Source organism: Coenobita brevimanus, chromosome 22 (genome assembly GCF_032717465.1).
Source record: "Coenobita brevimanus isolate Jiangsu-jjx chromosome 22, ASM3271746v2, whole genome shotgun sequence".
NCBI classification, from domain to species: Eukaryota; Metazoa; Arthropoda; class Malacostraca; order Decapoda; family Coenobitidae; genus Coenobita; species Coenobita brevimanus.
In genome coordinates, this window is record NC_136975.1 from 4,340,350 (window position 1) to 4,359,253 (window position 18,904).

The window sequence follows — 18,904 nt, forward strand, 5'->3', positions numbered from 1 at the left end:
CAACTTTCTGTCAGCAACATCACGTTACAGTCCGTTTTGGTGTGTTACCACATGCATCACTAGCATTATGCTTAGGCCCCATGTTGGCAGACAAGTCAAGCAATCACTGGAAGGCAGAAAAATAAGCCACAAATAACGATTCACAAACTGACTGTGTGGTGCATTGGTAGACCGACCTCCCACACACACACACACACACACACACACACACACACACACACATATACATATTTGTATGCACTCGGGCAGCAGGTAGGCATTTTTATATTTTATTTATTTCTCTTGTATATTAAAATTATTTATTTGAATACTATAATTTTGTTTTAATTACTGTACGAAAAATTCATGGGTAACCGAAATCGCGTGAATTAAGGGCTTACCTGTATGTATATATACAGTAATCCTTGTAATATCTGGACGCCCATTTTCCGGACATTTTCATCCCGGGATCCAATATTCCCAAAATGGGCCAAAAACCGCAAAAAATTTGAAAAAATCTGACTTTTTTTCCCACCCGTAATTTGAAATTGCTGCATGGCGCCGAACAGCTGTTACACCATGGTCCCTTCACCCCTTCCTTCCTTCCCCTCCCCCCCTCCCCCCTCCCCTGTCAGGGTTGCTATTTGGTAATTTTTCAATACCAAATGTGGGCCAATTTGGTAATGAAAATTTTGTTTGGTAATGAATCAATAATACAATACCAAATGGATTTTTCACATGTATGAGGATACACAGGATGGAGATGGTTGATTGTTTGCTCTCTCTGATTAATTTGGTAGCCTATATAGCATGATAATAATCAACATGCTGTTAATTATAAAAAAAGTGATTACATGTTTCCACTTGTGTATATAATTAGCGAAGAATAGATGCTAGCTTTACGAATTTGGTAATGAAAGTTAAAAATGGTAATGAAAATTGAGGAGTTTGGTAATGTGGCCATTGCGATCTGGAAACTCTGTTACCCCGCCATCATCAACAGTCACAGCCTAACTCCGATTGAGAACAGATGCTTATAGCAATGCAAGCCACAGGTGCTCGTTTTTTTGTGAATAAAGTGAATAAGCTGCAATACCTTGCCACTAGAACACACAGGAATTTACAGTGTTGTGCAGTGTTAAGAAATTAGAATTTAGAGTGCAAAGGATTAACTGTGGACTGCAAACTGGCGGTTCAAACCAGTTCAGGAGCCAGGGGCTTGTTGTAAGTACCCAGAATGTTTAATATTGTATAAACTCACCTCTAAAACCTCATTTTATGGTTCTTTTGCATTTATTTCAGTCTTTTATGTCCCTTATTTGTGTGATTTGGGTCTTAAATAGGTGCAATGCATGTCCAGAGGGAGTAGTATAGGTGTTTTTCTGAGTTAGGGCCCATAAGTACAAATCCAGGAGGCTGGGGCCCAATATCCAGACAGGATCACTATCCGGACATGCCTTTGGCTCTATTACATCGGATATTTGAGGGATTACTGTATATATATATATATATATATATATATATATATATACACAGTACAGTCTTCATACAACACGAGATAGATTATGCTGAACCTCGTGCAAAATCAGTATCGCGCTAAAACTTGATATATATATACATGTAAAACAGGGGGTTAGGTTCTAGGAGCCTTATATTTTTTGTTATAAATATATTTAAAGATAGATTATTACAAATATGTCTGCCTAGACAGTGTGTTTACATATGCTCTCGTCAACTGGACACATAAGTGCATACTAACCAAACTTAACGGACCAGTTTTGCCCTCTCATGCTCCCTATAAAAATTTTACCCACCAAGGATTGCCACTAAGCAACTTGAAAGTCCTCATTACCAGTCAAGCAAACTTGTGACCTAATCAGCACATGAAAAGTGGCTGCCCTGCATCATGTATATTTTGCCAGGAATCACTTCCATCACACGTTTAAAAAAAAAAAAAAAAAAAAAAAAAAAAATAGAAAGTCATTAGTCATCAATAATAAAGGGAAAAAGAAAAAAAAAAAACTATGCCGAAGTCGTCAACATGGAGTGATTGCGTACTGCTCACTTCTCAGACAGACACGAATGCAGTAATCATGAATAATAAACAAGGTAACCAAGTAGCATAATTCGTGTGACAGTATAGTTCACGAGAACTGAACTCATAATTATCTTATGTAACTCTTTGCGTCAGGACGAAGTGTCTTCACATACTGTAAGAGCAGAATTTTCTCGACCAAAGACCATCAGTTCATAAAGATCGAGGACAAAGCTTTTTTTTTTTTTCCCCACATTGCACTGAAGGTGATAACTTGAATTTTACTACTTTTTCATTGTAAACTTTTTTTTTTCGACAAAGAAACTATCCACATCATAAAGACATTCAACTCATTTTATCTGTCTGCATTTAAACTCCCACACTATGCCACTTCATCCAACAGTTTTACATTTTCCTTTGGAATAAATGCTTTTCTTGTGTTCATAGCACATTAAGGGTGCTTAGGCATAACTAAAGTTAGTTTGGAACCACGTTAAGAGTTCTGAGAGGAAATGAGGAGCAAGGAAATAAGCAAATAAACTCTGTTAATCACAGCAACCGTCCACTTAACACCGAGGCAGGCAGTGGCAGGTGGTATGGGACATGGGTCACGTAGGTCAGGTTGGGTCGAGGAAGCCAATCAGCTACCGACAAAACCATAACACATGAGTTGTAAACAAATGCAGCCATCTCCCACACAGTTTCTCACACGCAGTTGAGTGATATTACTGTGCAATTAAGTAATTTTCATTCATCCATCCATCATCCAAGTAATTATGGGAGAAATTAAATGCTCGTGTTATTGTAAGATTTTTTTCTTGTCTTAAATCACGACTCTGAGATATATATACTGTATATCTATCTATCTATCTATAGCCCGACGCCCTAATCCTGCAAAGGGTGGCCGCAGACAAAACACCTCCAAGTCGCTCTGTCGCCCACCATTTGACTACCCTCTCCCCAACCCACCCCCCTTCCCTCATATACCTCTCAACTCCATCCCTCCACCTCATCCTCAGGCTACCCTCCCTCTCCCTCCCTCCACCTTACCTACATACACCCTCTTAGTCAGTCTTTCATTCTCCATTCTCTCCACATGTCCAAACCATCTCAGTGTATTTCTCCTAATCTTCTCAACCACATCCACCCCACAACATTCCTTCACTTCTTCATTCATCAACCTGTCCCTCCATGTCACTCCACATGCTCCTCTCAAGTAACTCATATATATATATATATATGTATATATATATAATATTTTGGTCATGGAAGGTAATATAATAAAGTTTAGATATGAAAGTTTTGCTCTGCATTCCTCATATCTAAGCAACAGAAAAATAGAAGTAAAAGTAGATGATGTATATTCCAATTTCCATTGAATTAACGCCAGGGTGCCACAAGGATCAGTTCTGGCACCAACCCTATTCCTAGTTCATATTAATGATCTCGTATCTGTCACCCACAATCCCATCCATCCATATGCAGATGAAGACTTCACAGTTCATTCACACTCAAGCATGCATTGACAAAGTTTAATACCTCTACAGTATTCTCAACTCAGTGCAGACATCTCCATAAATCAAGACTTATCTATGATCATTGAATGGGGACAAAATAACCTTGTTTCATATAATGGTAGTAAAATCAGATATTGTATATTCAGTTTACTAATAGACAGATATTGGCAGATTTGTATATTACCTTCAATGCTACTAATATTCCCATCTCCAAGAGTATTGGTGTTTCATATAACAATGCCCTCAGCTGGACCTCTTATGTCAGATCACATGCTAAAACCACCTTAAAGATGCTTGGATTGTTGTACTGAGTCTGTAACTTCTTCACAGACGAGCAGTTGGCACCGTCAGCTTGAATATTGCTCACCTTTGTGGAATGGATGTGGAGAGGTTGCACTAAAACAAGTAGACAAAATTCAGAACAAATCTGTTGGAATTCCCATCGTCACTAACTCAAGAGTTGCCACTGATCACCAGTTAGTTCAATATGGAAGTTGAGGCTACTCATGCAGAGACCACTGAAGTCAAATATCTTTAAAAATCTATCCCGTGATAGTTATTGATATACCATATGTAAGCTCTTCATGATATTATTCTTTAGTTTATACTAATTTCCTAGATATGCTTTAATGCGGTAAATGCAGGAAAACGTTACTATAGAAGCCGTGAAAGCACACCGGGTGTGAAAGCATTCATCACATATTTACAAGTCTCTAGCTGCACCTTTTGTTTGAAACCCATATAATTTAGTTTTCTAAAAGAACAATGCTTCATCTCCAAAATGCTGAAGAAAATCTGCAAAGTTTTTCATATGAGAATCGTACAATGTTTACAGCGCTAATAATTCTTAACGAAGAATCGTTACATGTTTCTCAGAACACTATTTATTTTTGTTTTGATGGACAAATACATGGCATGGATGTAAAATAAAGCTCATCAATATTTATGGAAGGAAAGAATAGTAACTGTCCCCAAACCGACATGGTAGACTCAGCCCACCAATTTTTTATTCTATTTGATTATATTGCAGCCTCTCTTCCCTGTAGCAGTGAGTAAAATAATGTTATAATTTCTCCCTTCCTTTTAGTGACACAGAGAGCGCACAAAATGAACGGGGTTTAGTTGACCGACTTTGATGTCGAAAATTAAATAATCTGGTGAAGAGTGGCAGTTTTTGCTCGGTTAGTGATATAGGGAATTATTAATAACCCTGCTATTACAAATAAACTACCTTCCCTACAAGTAAGAAGGAATAATGCCTCCCTTGCATTATTTTACAGATTCTTATATGGCAAATGTCCAGTCAAAGTTGTGTCCATTGTGCCACTTCTCCATATCTTCCCTCATGCTACATGGGCATCTGGGGGTGCTCATGACTGGAATGTCACACAGCCATATTGCAGAACTTCTGCCCATCAGAATTCTTTTATTTCCCGAACTGCATCTCTCTGGAACTCGTTTCTCTGGAGTTGTTTCCCCCCAAACTTCAACCAACAGCTGTTCAAGTCCAGTTGTTACAGATATTTTATAAATGGAGGATGCCAGTAATCTGATGTATGGATTATTATTATTTTTTTCTATTCACATTTTTTCCTTTCTCTATTGTTATTTAAAAAAATATATATAATACTCATTTAAATTTCAGGAACAGGCCAGCCTCCCTCACAGATGCCACCACACATGTTCCCACCTCAGCCAGAGGGACCAACACAGGTACATATGTCAGTGAATAATGTATGATTGTTAGATACAGTTTTGCTAGATGTAGGATTTTTGGCTGGTATGATGGTATTGATAATTTTGTTACACCCATCATCATCATCCGGAAAGTTATTTGCACCCTAAAGGAGACCTCTGGTAGTGAAGGAGTTGGCAGTGGTATCTCTAATTCATCCAAAATTTCAGTCATTCCTTAGCTGAATTAATTTGTGTGATGATAGATTATAATGTGAAAATTGCCCTTTCAGAAAAAGATATTTGTCTGCTTGGAATTTTCCCCTGCTGAATAAACCTGTGGCTGCTGTGGCTAATAAAATCATAGGTACATCCTTGACCTGGTTTTTTTTTTTTTTTTTTTTTTTTTTTTTTTTTTTTTTAATACCCAATACTGGTTTATCTCTGAATGAAATTATTTGGCAATAGCTGAGATGAAATACAGTACAAAGTTCAGCTAAAGTTTGTTTTAGGTTGTATTATGGCTCTCTTATTATATTGCCACAATTTGTGAGGATCGTAGGACTGTTTCTTTAGCTGTTTAGGCAGCTTGAAAAGCATGTATGAGCATTTCTGAACTTGCTTAACACTCCATATAGGATTAAGGTGCCTTACTCAAGGTAGATAAAGAGATGTAGCACGAGACAACATTGATCTAGCCTCGCCTTACTGGCTGGCCTTGGTAGTTACAGTAATCTCGCAATTGTCCGTTATCACAATATCTAGCACTTTTTGCTCGGCTCAGCTAAAACACTATCTGGTGATATTAGGCAATATCTGTCTCGGGAATGGGAAGCAGTTGGCAGTGCTGTGCATTTTTCTATGGTGATTTGTATCATCCGGCTCAGACATGGACCCAGGTGGTGCATGGGCAGACACCTCAATATGCCAGTCAGTCACAGTGCACTGAAGGGTAGATAGATAGATATGCATATGATGTGGTAAGAAGGGGTAGATTGAGATGGTTTTGGCATGTAGAGAGAATAGAGGTTGATAGCTGAGTGCAAAAGGTACGAGATATGAACATTAATGGGAGATTTGCAAGAGGCAGACCAAAAAAAGACTTTGAGACGAGGTCATACATTGTGACCTTGGGTAAGGGACTGAATAGAGAGCTCCTGTAGATCAAGCAGCATGAAGGGCTGCTATTAGGTGACCAAGGCCAATGCATGGAAGCATATTGGAGTCATTATAAACAAAGCAAAACAGTACAGCATACATACTCAGTATACCTGTATATTTTCTCCAGGGTCCCACACCACCTAATCCACAGCCATACCAGCCACCACCACCCCAGTACCAGCCACCCCCACCTGGCATGCCTTTAGGACCTCCCCATGGACCTCCAGGACCCCAGGGACCACCAGCAGGACCCCCCCATGGGCCACCAGGAATGCAGGGACCACCACCAGAGTTCACTCCATATAATATGCAAGGTATTTATAGTTACTGTGTTTTAAAGTGAAAGAATGTTGGTTAACACGTTACCCGGTTTCGGCAGTATGAGTTCTCTCCCAGGCCGCGTTTCACTTCAGAACTCTCTCCCACCAGTCTGCAAGGAGCTATCACAGCGAGAGGATTTATGTCGCTTTACTGAGTACCAATGAGGGATATGCCTTCATAAAAGTAGTGTGCCACTGGTGGCCCAACACATGGTATCCTGACATGTTCTTCTCATGTTGGATGATGCACCACCGGTGGATCACTGAGGAAGTGTACTAATTTGGCCCAGGTAGTGCAGTTTCCGCTCACTCTTACCTGGCACTTCGTTTTCTTTGGTTTGTTACCATCTCATTCTCTGTCGTGAAGTTCCAGGTGGCACTTAGCTATTTAGGTAATTGAAGGAAGTCCAAGCAAAGGTCCAACACTACCTTTTTTATTATTATCTTGTTTCTTGTTCATTTTTCCTCCTAATCTCTTCACCAGCCTTCTAAAGCTTTTTTTTTTGCATCACTGATGACAGTGTTTCTTGCAACCAAGAATAGCTGGGTACGTTGAATGCCGTAATAGTAATCATCAGTATCCAACCAGGGATAATTACAAGTATTGGTTATAATTAATCATTTATAATTATTAAAAAAAGTTTAATAACCAGAAACATCCAGCACTTATCTTTTTTTGTTGTTTCCTAACAAAGTAAATGTAGACCTGTTAGAAACAAGAGTGGTTACTCCATATTTTCTTCCAGTAAAAAATCACAAATATTTATCATTAGTAAATTTACTCTTTGTTTGTTTTTTCAAGAAAAGTGTATTTGCATCTCATGGCCCTAGTTCTGCAACACGGAGTTGTTTTTCAATGTTTTTGTGTAATTAATAGTATTGTTTGACATAAATGAAATGTAATAGTCACTGCTTGAAGTCTGATATATATTCTCCAACTAATTAGGCATTTCTCTAATCTTGTATCATTATCCTATTCAACATGTCTTCTACTGTTGGAGCAGCAACAAAAAATCTGCCCAGCCAATATTCTATCTATCTATCTATCTATTGCCAGACGCCTCAATCCCGTTTGGGGTGGCCACAAACAGATCACCTCCAAGTCGCCCTGTCCCCCGCCATTTCACTGCCCTGCTCCCAACTCACACCCCCCTCTCTCATATACCTCTCCACCCCATCCCTCCATCTCATCCTCGGCCTCCCCCTCCCTCTTCCCCCCTCCACCTCACTCACATACACACTCTTCGTCAGTCTTTCACCCTCCATTCTCTCCACATGGCCAAACCACCTCAGTGTGTTCCTCATAATGCTTCCTATCACATCCACATCCAGACCACAACGCTCCTTTATATCCTCATTCATCAGCTTGTCTCTCCATGTGACTCCACAGGCTCCTCTTAAATCATTTCCACTGCTCTCATTCTTGACTTGTGTCCTTCCAACAACGTCCAAGCTTCACTTCCGTACGTTAGAGTTGGTATCACAATACTGTCATGTAGTAACTTTTTCACTTCCATGCTCACTTCCCTGTTTCTTATCACTGCTTTCAAGGAACTAGCAACCTTTCTTCCCTGCTGTACCCTTTCAAGCACTTCACCCTCCAAACCTCCATCCTTACTCATCACACTACCCAAGTACTTAAACGTACTCACATTTTCCAATTCCTCACCATCCAACCTTGCTGTACATTCACTGACTTCACCTCTCTCAAAGACCATCACTTTACTCTTCCCTACAGTCACCTTTAGATTCCATTCCTTACACACTCTCCCAAACTCATCCACCAAGCCTTGCAGCTCCCCTTCATCTTCACTCAACAACACAGTATCATCTGCAAACAACAGTACAGGGAGTTTCCAAACACTATCCTCTCTCACCAGGGCCACTCCAACATCCACTACCTTACCTTGTACCTCTTTTATTACCCCATCCATGTACAGATTGAACAACCATGGAAACATGACACATCCCTTTTTCAACCCAACTTTCAAAGAGAAAAATTCACTTAGTTCACCATCCACATGCACTGCAGCCTTCGCACCGTCGTACATAATCTTCACAGCATTCAACAACTTCCCATCTACTCCATATATTCCTAACACTTTCCACAATCCTTGTCTATCCACCCTGTCATATGCTTTCTCCAAATCCATGAAAGCCGCATACAACTTCTTTCCCTTCTCTGGAAACTTTTCCACTAAAGATCTAAGAATGAATATCTGATCTACACAACCTCTTCCCTTCCTAAAGCCTCCCTGTTCTTCTCCAACTAATTTCTCTGTTCTATCTCTAACTCTGTCAATAAGTATCCTACCATACACTTTTCCTATTATACTAAGAAGACAAATGCCTCTATGATTACCACACACTTCTCTTTCCCCTTTTCCTTTGTACAAGGGAATAATTATACCTGACTTCCAATCCTCCGGGACTCTACCTTCCTCCCAGGTCAATCTGCACATCTTCCACATCCATTCTACTACTATTTCTCCCCCATGCTTCAGCATTTCACCACACACTCCATCAATTCCTGGGACTTTCCCCGATTTAACTTTCTTCATTGCTTCCACAACTTCTATCCTACTGATTTCTTCCTGTCTTCTCACCTCCCTCCTTCTCCCAGCCATTCCCCAGCAACTTATACTCGCCTTACTTCCATCCTCTGTGTTCAACAGTTCCTTAAAGTGTTCTCTCCATCTGCTCACTTTTTCTCCCTTCTCCACTAGTAATCTACCATTTTTATCTTTCACTCCCCTGCTAACTTCACTTCCACCTTGTCTTACTCTTTTCACCTCTTTCCAGAACATTTTCTTACAGTCCCTCCACTTTACACTCAAATCCCTTCCAAATTCCTCATCCACACTCTTCTTACTCTCTCTTACTAATCTTCTCACCTCTCTTTTTATCTTTATATATAACTCTCTCTTCCGCCTCTCAACTTCTTCCACGCCCCTATTTCTCATCCATTCATTGTATGCTTTCTTCTTTTGTGCCACAGCCTGTCTCACCTCTTCAGTCCACCACGCTGTTCCTTGCACCCCCCTCCGTCTTCTCTTCCTTCCACACACCACATCACATGCTGCACATATTTCTTCTGTAAATATCCTACACACACCTTCCACGTCTCCCATCTGCTCCAATTCATATTTGCCCAATCGTTCCTCCACTTCTCTCTTATACACTGCCTTTTTCTCATCCTCTTGTAACCTTTCCACTCTCCTTGCAACTACTCCTTCCTCTCGTCTTTCCTTTCTTCTGTTCCTCCATCTTACTTGAATCCTAATTCTGGCCACCACCAAGTAGTGGTCAGAAAGTCCACTCCCCCAACCTCTATAAGCTCTTGCATCCTTTACACATCTTTGCATCCTTTCATCCACACACACATAATCAATATTCGTGAAGGCGAAATACATGAAAAAGTGGAAACAAATTATTACTCATTATTTTACCATCAGAGTATCAACACGCTAGGAAAGAAGACATCAAATGGTACACCAGTGGCTCAGTACGTGGGTAACATGTTAATTGATGATGGTGCTCTTAATCTCAGGGGTTATTGCATCTCTGCTTCATAACTGTGCATTTTCTTCTTGTCAGTTGAATAAATTTGATTATATGCTTAGTAAGTGTTACTGGTAGATAAACCAATGTATTTCCCTCCATATATGAGACCCCCCCTCCCAACCCCCCACCCCACCCCAAAAAAAAAAAAAAAAAAAAAAAAAAAAAAAGCTTTGTTGGTAGTTGATTGTTACCACTGACTAAAGTGTAATATCGTGAGATATTACACTTTAGTCAATGGTAACAATCAGAGTGCAGCTATAGTCAGTGGTAACAAGCAGAGTGTAGCTATGGTACAATCCTGGTAGCCAACCACACAACCATTTACCCTTGGGCGGAGATTTTCAGTCACAAGAAAATAGAATAACTCTTTAATCAGAAGTTCTCATATGTATTGGTCTTCCTGCTGATTTCTGACCTCTGTTGCTGTTGTATCTCAGAGGTTGAGAGGGAAAGTGTTAGTATAAAATATCGCAATTTCCATAAGTGTAAGTCTGTCTATCTATCTATTGCCAGACGCCTCAATCCTGTTTGGGGTGGCTACAAACAAATTGCCTCCAAGTCGCCCTGTCCCCCGCCATTTCACTGCCCTGCTTCCAACTCACACCCCCCTCTCTCATATACCTCTCCACCCCATCCCTCCATCTCATCCTCGGCCTCCCCCTCCCTCTCCCCCCCTCCACCTCACTCACATACACTCTCTTCGTCAGTCTTTCACCCTCCATCCTCTCCACATGGCCAAACCACCTCAGTGTGTTCCTCATAACGCTTCCTATCACATCCACATCAACACCACAACGTTCCTTTATATCCTCATTCGTCAGCCTATCTCTCCATGTGACTCCACAGGCTCCTCTTAAATAACTTATTTCCACTGCTCTCACTCTTGACGTGTGTCCTTCCAACAACGTCCAAACTTCACTTTCGTACGTTAGAGTTGGTATCACAATACTGTCATGTAGTAACTTTTTCACTTCCATGCTCACTTCCCTGTTTCTTATCACTGCTTTCAAAGAACCAGCAACCTTTCTTCCCTGCTATACCCTTTCAAGCACTTCACCCTCCAAACCTCCATCCTTATTCATCACACTACCCAAATACTTAAACGTACTCACATTTTCCAATTCCTCACCCTCCAACCTCGCTGTACATTCACTGACTTCACCTCTTTCAAAGACCATCACTTTACTCTTCCCTACATTCACCTTCAGATTCCGTTTCTTACACACTCTCCCAAACTCATCCACCAAGCCTTGCAGCTCCCCTTCGTCTTCACTCAACAACACAGTATCATCTGCAAACAACAGTACAGGGAGTTTCCAAACACTATCCTCTCTCACCAGGGCCACTCCAACATCCACTGCCCTACCTTGTACCTCTTTTATTACCCCATCCATGTACAGATTGAACAACCATGGAGACATGACACATCCCTGTTTCAACCCAACTTTCAAAGAGAAAAATTCACTTAGTTCACCATCCTCACGCACTGCAGCCTTCGCACCATCGTACATACTCTTCACAGCATTCAACAACTTTCAATCTACTCCATATATTCTTAACACTTTCCACAATCCTTGTCTATCCACCCTGTCATATGCTTTCTCCAAATCCATGAAAGCCGCATACAACTTCTTTCCCTTCTCTAGAAACTTTTCCACTAAAGATCTAAGAATGAATATCTGATCTACACAACCTCTTCCCTTCCTAAAGCCTCCCTGTTCTTCTCCAACTAATTTCTCTGTTCTTTCTCTAACTCTGTCAATAAGTATCCTACCATACACTTTTCCTATTATACTAAGAAGACAAATGCCCCTATGATTACCACACACTTCTTTTTCCCCTTTTCCTTTGTACAAGGGAATAATTATACCTGACTTCCAATCCTCCGGGACTCTACCTTCCTCCCAGGCTAATCTGCACATCTTCCACATCCATTCTACTACTATTTCTCCCCCATGCTTCAGCATTTCACCACACACTCCATCAATTCCTGGGGCTTTCCCAGATTTAACTTTCTTCATTGCTTCCACAACTTCTATCCTACTGATTTCTTCAAAACGGCTTAATTGGTACCATATATTTTATCCAAGGGGTGGTTGGGGTTTATTGCTCACGTAATGCCACTCAGGGATGAATGAGGCTGGTCACTCTCATCTTAAATGTCAGAACCAACTTTCCTAGCCATGGGCTTCTATGCCCCTCATGGGTCGACATCGGAGTGGATGTTGGATGGATGGGTGCACTGTTGTTTAACCCCTGTCCGCTGGCTGACATGTATGCACGACAGGATTCAGGGCGTGGAGGGCCGCCGGTTGACTTGATATACCGCACTCACCTTCCCGCCACTGTTTGAGCGTGGGACCATTTTCTGTGATACCTACGGGGTAGGTAGGACCCCCAGGTACCCCGCAGTTGCGCAGTTCAGTTTGTGCTCGGCAGTGGTAGTGAGAGGAGCAATGTCATCTTCCTTGACATCGTTTGATTCCGTCCCACCGCATGAAGGGCTGATTGCCTCATCAACCCCCGCGAGAATTCAGCCCTTAGTGCCACGTAAAGGGCTTAGTGATAGTGCCATAGGACGTGCCCTTGACGATACTGTCTCCTCTCATACACTCAGATAGAGTACATCCTCTGAGGAGAAAAAAAGCTACGACTTGGAGAGCGAGCTCTCTCGCCCTCCGACGTCAGAGAGGGCTCTCCGACTTCTCCAGGAGGAAGGGACAGTCTACAAGAGTGATGATTTCGGCGATGAGGCGCAAGGTGACCCAGGACATCGGGAAAGTGACGCGGACATGACAGTCATCTGCAGAAAAAACGCCGCAGAGCCGTTTCCCCCACACTCTCACCGCCTGCTTGCCGACGTATCTTCCTCCAGTGCTCTCCCACACTTCAGCCTACCACTTCAAGGGCAGAATCTCCACAATCAGGCCCTTCGGGAGTGGTATGATTACTGAACAGGTGTGTGGGGAAGTGTAATTAGTGTACAGCTGTGCAGAAGTTTGTGTATTTTCATAAATGAGTGAAATGTGTGATATTATAAGTGAATTATAGAAAGTGCTGAGATATAAGTCTTTTATAAGTTCTGCAAGTGCATATAAGTGATTTATAGTAAGTGCAATACAGGAGTTGCTACTGTTTATTGGATATACCGGTACCTTGAGTTTGCTTACCTATTACCTGAAAGAAAACCACTTGTTAGCGGGCCACAATGAACAATACCTGCTTCGCTATACCTAAATTATTACACTCAATACTCAGGGGGATTGTGCCAAATATGAGCATCAGTGTATCTGTGATGTGAAGTACAAATAATGTTAGTTGTGTAAAACATTTATATGATTTTCATTATAACCCTGATTAGTACAAAGCTGTCTGATTTACAGTACAAATAATTACCTCATACTCTACGATCATGCATGAAAGAGCAACAACACTTACTTGTCAAAGTGCAATTACCAATAATCGTGATGTAAAGTGCAGTTCTAAGTACAGTATCTTAGTAAAGGAGTAATATGATTATTTACGGAAGAAGTGAGTACAGAAAAACGACGAGATATTTCCTTTCCCACACACCTAAAAGGCATAGTGGCATGGTGGTGTGGACTGTAAATCCATGGGTGAGCCACATGAACCGGGTGATGACTCATTTCCACAGTGGTGAGTAAGGAGGAGTAGAAAAAACGAGTGGAATATTCCGCATTCCAAGGACGCACGGGCAGTGTTACAATCACCACTCCAGTCAGTGCTGCCAACGCTAGCCGGCCGGACCAAGGCCATTGCCAGTGGCGCACGCTCGGAGCAGCACGCCAAAATGTGAAAAAACCCTCATCTTCAACTCATCCTTACTCATCGACAGGACCACCTTAGAGACCTCGGGATACCTTCATTGGATAGAGGAAGAGTTGATGAGTCTTATGAACTTTCATTGAATTCTCTAGCTATTATTGTTTGTCAAATATCAGGGTTTGATGTAAGGGTATTTTTTTCCAAAATCTCGGAACCGCCCGTAGGGAGGAGTGTGCAGCTGCCGGGAACCCCCTGGTGGCTAAGGGTTAAAAGGCATAATCACTGATTTCCTCAGGTTGCCTCCAGCTTTTCCTGTAAAAACCTTAGGGAAAATTTCATTTCCTTCCAGCATTTAAATAATATGATGCATGAAAACAGACAGTAGACAAAATATAGTGTTACAGGCCATTATCATTCAGTTGATTACAGATTATCACCTAATATCATCTTTTTTTTTTTTTTTCCAAACTAATTATTACTATAATGGGGTGAAAAAGTGTCTGAATGTTGCTCCGTTCATCAGATCATCTTTTATGGATACTCTCTTCCCATCCATACTTATCCTTCCTATTTTCCTATACCACCACTCACTTCTGCTCCCATGACATAGCAGAGCCCATGGCTATTCAAGTATTTTGTCCGCTAACACAGAAGTGGCCAGGAATGGTCCCGCTCTCAAGGAGATCAAGAGGAGGTGGAGCTACTGTTAATTATCTTGCTGTGGAGCAAGATTGCAGTCAAAAGAAATGACACTCCAATGGAGTCTGCAGAAACTCACTTGGGTCTCCTCTTAAACCCCAGAGAAAGGACAGGAAGAATCTCTGGATTTAATGATCGTTCGTTTCCTAATTTACCTGAAACTCATTCCCCAGGCAGTTCTTATTTTGGTTCACTAGACAGTTTGACCTTCCACAGTTCCTCAACTCTTTTTTTCCACAGGGCAACTTTTAGTCAGCTCACCCGACCATTTGGCTTTCTATTTACTCATCTCCAGTCATCCACTGGACAGGCCATCAGGCAAAAATACCTGCCTTTCCACATCATGCTAAATACTGTGACCCTAAGAAGGCAATCTGGAATTTGAAATAACCAGTCTCCCTGAAGAGGGTGATGTGGATTGACAAGTTTGTTTACATAAATATTCACTCTTTCACAGTAAGGTGACCTACAGAGAACTAGATGCCAGTGGGTTTACCTAACAGGAAAGCACCTACCATCCTGATCTACATCATAGTCATTCACCAGACAATATACCAGGCAGTTTTATTTCCCTTAACCCTTTCATGGCGGATGGCATGTGTACGTGCCAAAAAAAAAAAAAAATCTCTGTAGCCATCATGTGGCATGTATACGTGTTATGGACTCTTTATATTTGCACACCAGTACTGAGGGCCCAATAATGGTTCACATATCAGGTGGTGGCAGTACTATGGTGTTACCATCACAGGAGCACTGTTTATTGTCTCTTAGTGCACTATGAGATGTTTCTGCTGCCATGGCAGCCTCTGGTTGCTCTAATTACTACTTAGAGAAGTTCCAACATCACACAGTTTTTGACAGTTCAAAAAAGTTAATTATTATTATTATGGTGGAGGATTAGTGCCCCTCCCTGTAAAACAATTAACTCTAAGCCCTTGGCCACCCCATCTGGGATACATGGCGTCTGGCAATGGATGGATGGATGGATGATGATGATGATGATTATTATTATTATTACCATATTATTATACAATATGTTAGACATCATTTCACTCAGAAAATTATGGTCCATTTTTTGGTGTAAAATATTTTATCAAAAAAATTCGCTTTATACAGTATATCTCAAAACCCCTGTGTGTGGGACTTGCAGCCAAAAAAACACCCGTGAGGTGGAAGGGTTAATTATAGTCCTTCATGCACCTTGCTAGGCCTTTTGATTTCACCTATTACCAGCTTTGCCATATAATCTCCCTTAATATTGTGTGTGTGTATATATATATATATATATATATATATATATATATATACTGTATATATGTATAATGGTGCTAAGGCTGCAGTGCGTGTGGATGGTGAATTAAGTGAATTTTTCTCTTTGAAGGTTGGGTTGAAACAGGGATGTGTCATGTCTCCATGGTTGTTCAATCTGTACATGGATGGGGTAATAAAAGAGGTACAAGGTAGGGTAGTGGATGTTGGAGTGGCCCTGGTGAGAGAGGATAGTGTTTGGAAACTCCCTGTACTGTTGTTTGCAGATGATACTGTGTTGTTGAGTGAAGACGAAGGGGAGCTGCAAGGCTTGGTGGATGAGTTTGGGAGAGTGTGTAAGAAACGGAATCTAAAGGTGAATGTAGGGAAGAGTAAAGTGATGGTCTTTGAGAGAGGTGAAGTCAGTGAATGTACAGCAAGGTTGGATGGTGAGGAATTGGAAAATGTGAGTATGTTTAAGTACTTGGGTAGTGTGATGAGTAAGGATGGAGGTTTGGAGGGTGAAGTGCTTGAAAGGGTATAGCAGGGAAGAAAGGTTGCTGGTTCTTTGAAAGCAGTGATAAGAAACAGGAGAAGTGAGCACAGAAGTGAAAAAGTTACTACATGACAGTATTGTGATAACAACTCTAACGTATGGAAGTGAAACTTGGACGTTGTTGGAAGGACACAAGTCAAGAGTGAGAGCAGTGGAAATGATTTATGTAAGAGGAGCCTGTGGAGTCACATGGAGAAACAGGCTGACGAATGAGGATATAAAGGACCGTTGTGGTGTGGATGTGGATGTGATAGGAAGGGTTATGAGGAACACACTGAGGTGGTTTGGCCATGTGGAGAGGATGGAGGGTGAAAGACTGATGAAGAGAGTGTATATGAGTGAGGTGGAGGGGGGGAGAGGGAGGGGGAGGCCGAGGATGAGATGGAGGGATGGGGTGGAGAGGTATATGAGAGAGGGGTCTGTGAGTTGGGAACAGGGCAGTGAAATGGCGGGGGACAGGGCGACTTGGAGGCGATTTGTTTGTGGCCACCCCAAACGGGATTGAGGCGTCTGGAAATAGATAGATAGGTAGATATATATATATATATATATATCATCATCATCATCATCATCATCATCATCAGCCATTTGAGTATCCACTGCAGGACCGACCCATCCAGACCGAAGTTGGGATGATACAGCCAATGTATCTCTACCAAGTGGCTTAGGCTGTCTGGTAGAGATTGTGTGTAGGGTGAGAAGTGCTTGTAAGTGTAATTGTAGTGTTGGAGTGGCTTTGGATGTGTGTGTAGTCTGTGAACCAAGTGTAATCAGCCCGCACAAGCCGACTGGGTGCAAGCATACTTTATAGTAAGTGACACTGGTTCAACCGCAGCACCCCTTGTGTCCACCAATGCAGTACGTGGCCGGGTGAACACTCCCAAAGTTTATTACCCTGGCTCACCCGTGTACAAATCGCACACTCTACCACTGTACCACAGAGGTTCATATATATATATATATATATATATATATATATATATATATATATATGTCAATCAATCAATCATTTCCTGTGACACCCCACAGGATGCATAGGGCCTCAGTGAACTCCCTCCACCAATATTTGTCTTTTGCCATCTCCTTCAGGTCCCACCAACACTCCTCTCCTGCTTCTTTTTTCATTGTCCTCAACCAGGTTTCCCTCAGCCTACCTCTACCTCTTCTTCCTCTAGCAGTCCACTCTGGCACATCCTGTATTAAACTACCTTCTTTTCTGTATATGTGGCCCAGCCACTTCCAGCGAGACAGTCTCACATATTCATTAACTGGTTCCACTCTCGTAATATCCCTTACTGTTGCATTTGTAACTCTGTCTTGCCACTTTACCCCAAGAATCCTTCTCAGTATCTTATTCTCAAATCCTAATACTTTCTGATCTGTTGCAGTTGTACTGTACCAAGACTCATGCCCATAAATTAAAATTGGTCCAACCATGGACTTGTAAATTTTCACTTTAGTATGTACCGAAAGCATATTATTATTCCAAACAGATTTCAACATTCCAACAGCTTGCCAAGCCTGTCTAATCCTCTCCTCAATTTCATTGTTTAACCCCTTAACCGCGGGGCGTCACTTTCGTGATGCTTGGGAGCAAGGGATCATAACGGGGGGCGTCACTTTTGTGATTCTATGTTATTTTGAATTCACCTGGGCTTTCCAGTGGTGGCTTGTATCATCTATCAGTACTGCCAATGTCCAACATTAGTCAGCACTCCTAATCTCATCTGTACTCCCATCCATTGTTGACAATTTAGCCATTTCTCCCTGTTCTTGACTCCCCTCCCTACCCCCCCTCCATTACCCTATCCTCTCGCCTGCCCGGCCATGCTACGCTAAGTAAATCTTCCCTGGAATTTTTCACTGATTTCATCCATTGAAATAAGCCCTATGCCCTATTCTTATACCAAATAATATATACAAGAAAGAAATAAGGTAAGCGAGAGTGCCATACACCTGGAATTGGCTAATTATCACCTGACAACACCACGTGCACTCGTTCGCTAATTTTTGCTGTTTATTTCCCCTTGAAATATGCCGTATAATCTATTTTCGTAATAAATATACATATAAAGAGGGAAGGGAGAAGCCTAAGTGATATTTACATTCACCTGGAACTACCTAATTTATAATGTATTGTCTAGATTTCCTGCCAATCATTTCACTGCTATATATTAGCTGCTGTCAAGAGGCTAACGTTGGCAGTAATGCATTTCCCTAGGTAGGCCACCACCCCGGCCCACCCTTATCAGTTCACTCCCATCTTCCAATGTGAACGTATGTCTGTTTGCTCTTGCTAACTTCAGGGACTTTTCACCCCCATGCAAAGGGCCCTCTGACCTTTACCCCCTACTAAACCTTGTGT

At 41.6% G+C, this 18,904-nt stretch overlaps 1 protein-coding gene across 1 annotated transcript in view; it reads left to right on the plus strand.

Annotated features, from left to right (window-relative positions):
- The window catches only part of Hrs (Hepatocyte growth factor regulated tyrosine kinase substrate), a 91,473-nt gene that overhangs the window by 64,707 nt on the left and 7,862 nt on the right, over positions 1-18,904 (plus strand). Inside the window, exons 13-14 of the mRNA XM_080266760.1 lie at positions 5,177-5,244; positions 6,494-6,680. Coding sequence (XP_080122886.1) covers positions 5,177-5,244; positions 6,494-6,680 — 255 coding nt within the window. The remainder of the gene's footprint in view (positions 1-5,176; positions 5,245-6,493; positions 6,681-18,904) is intronic.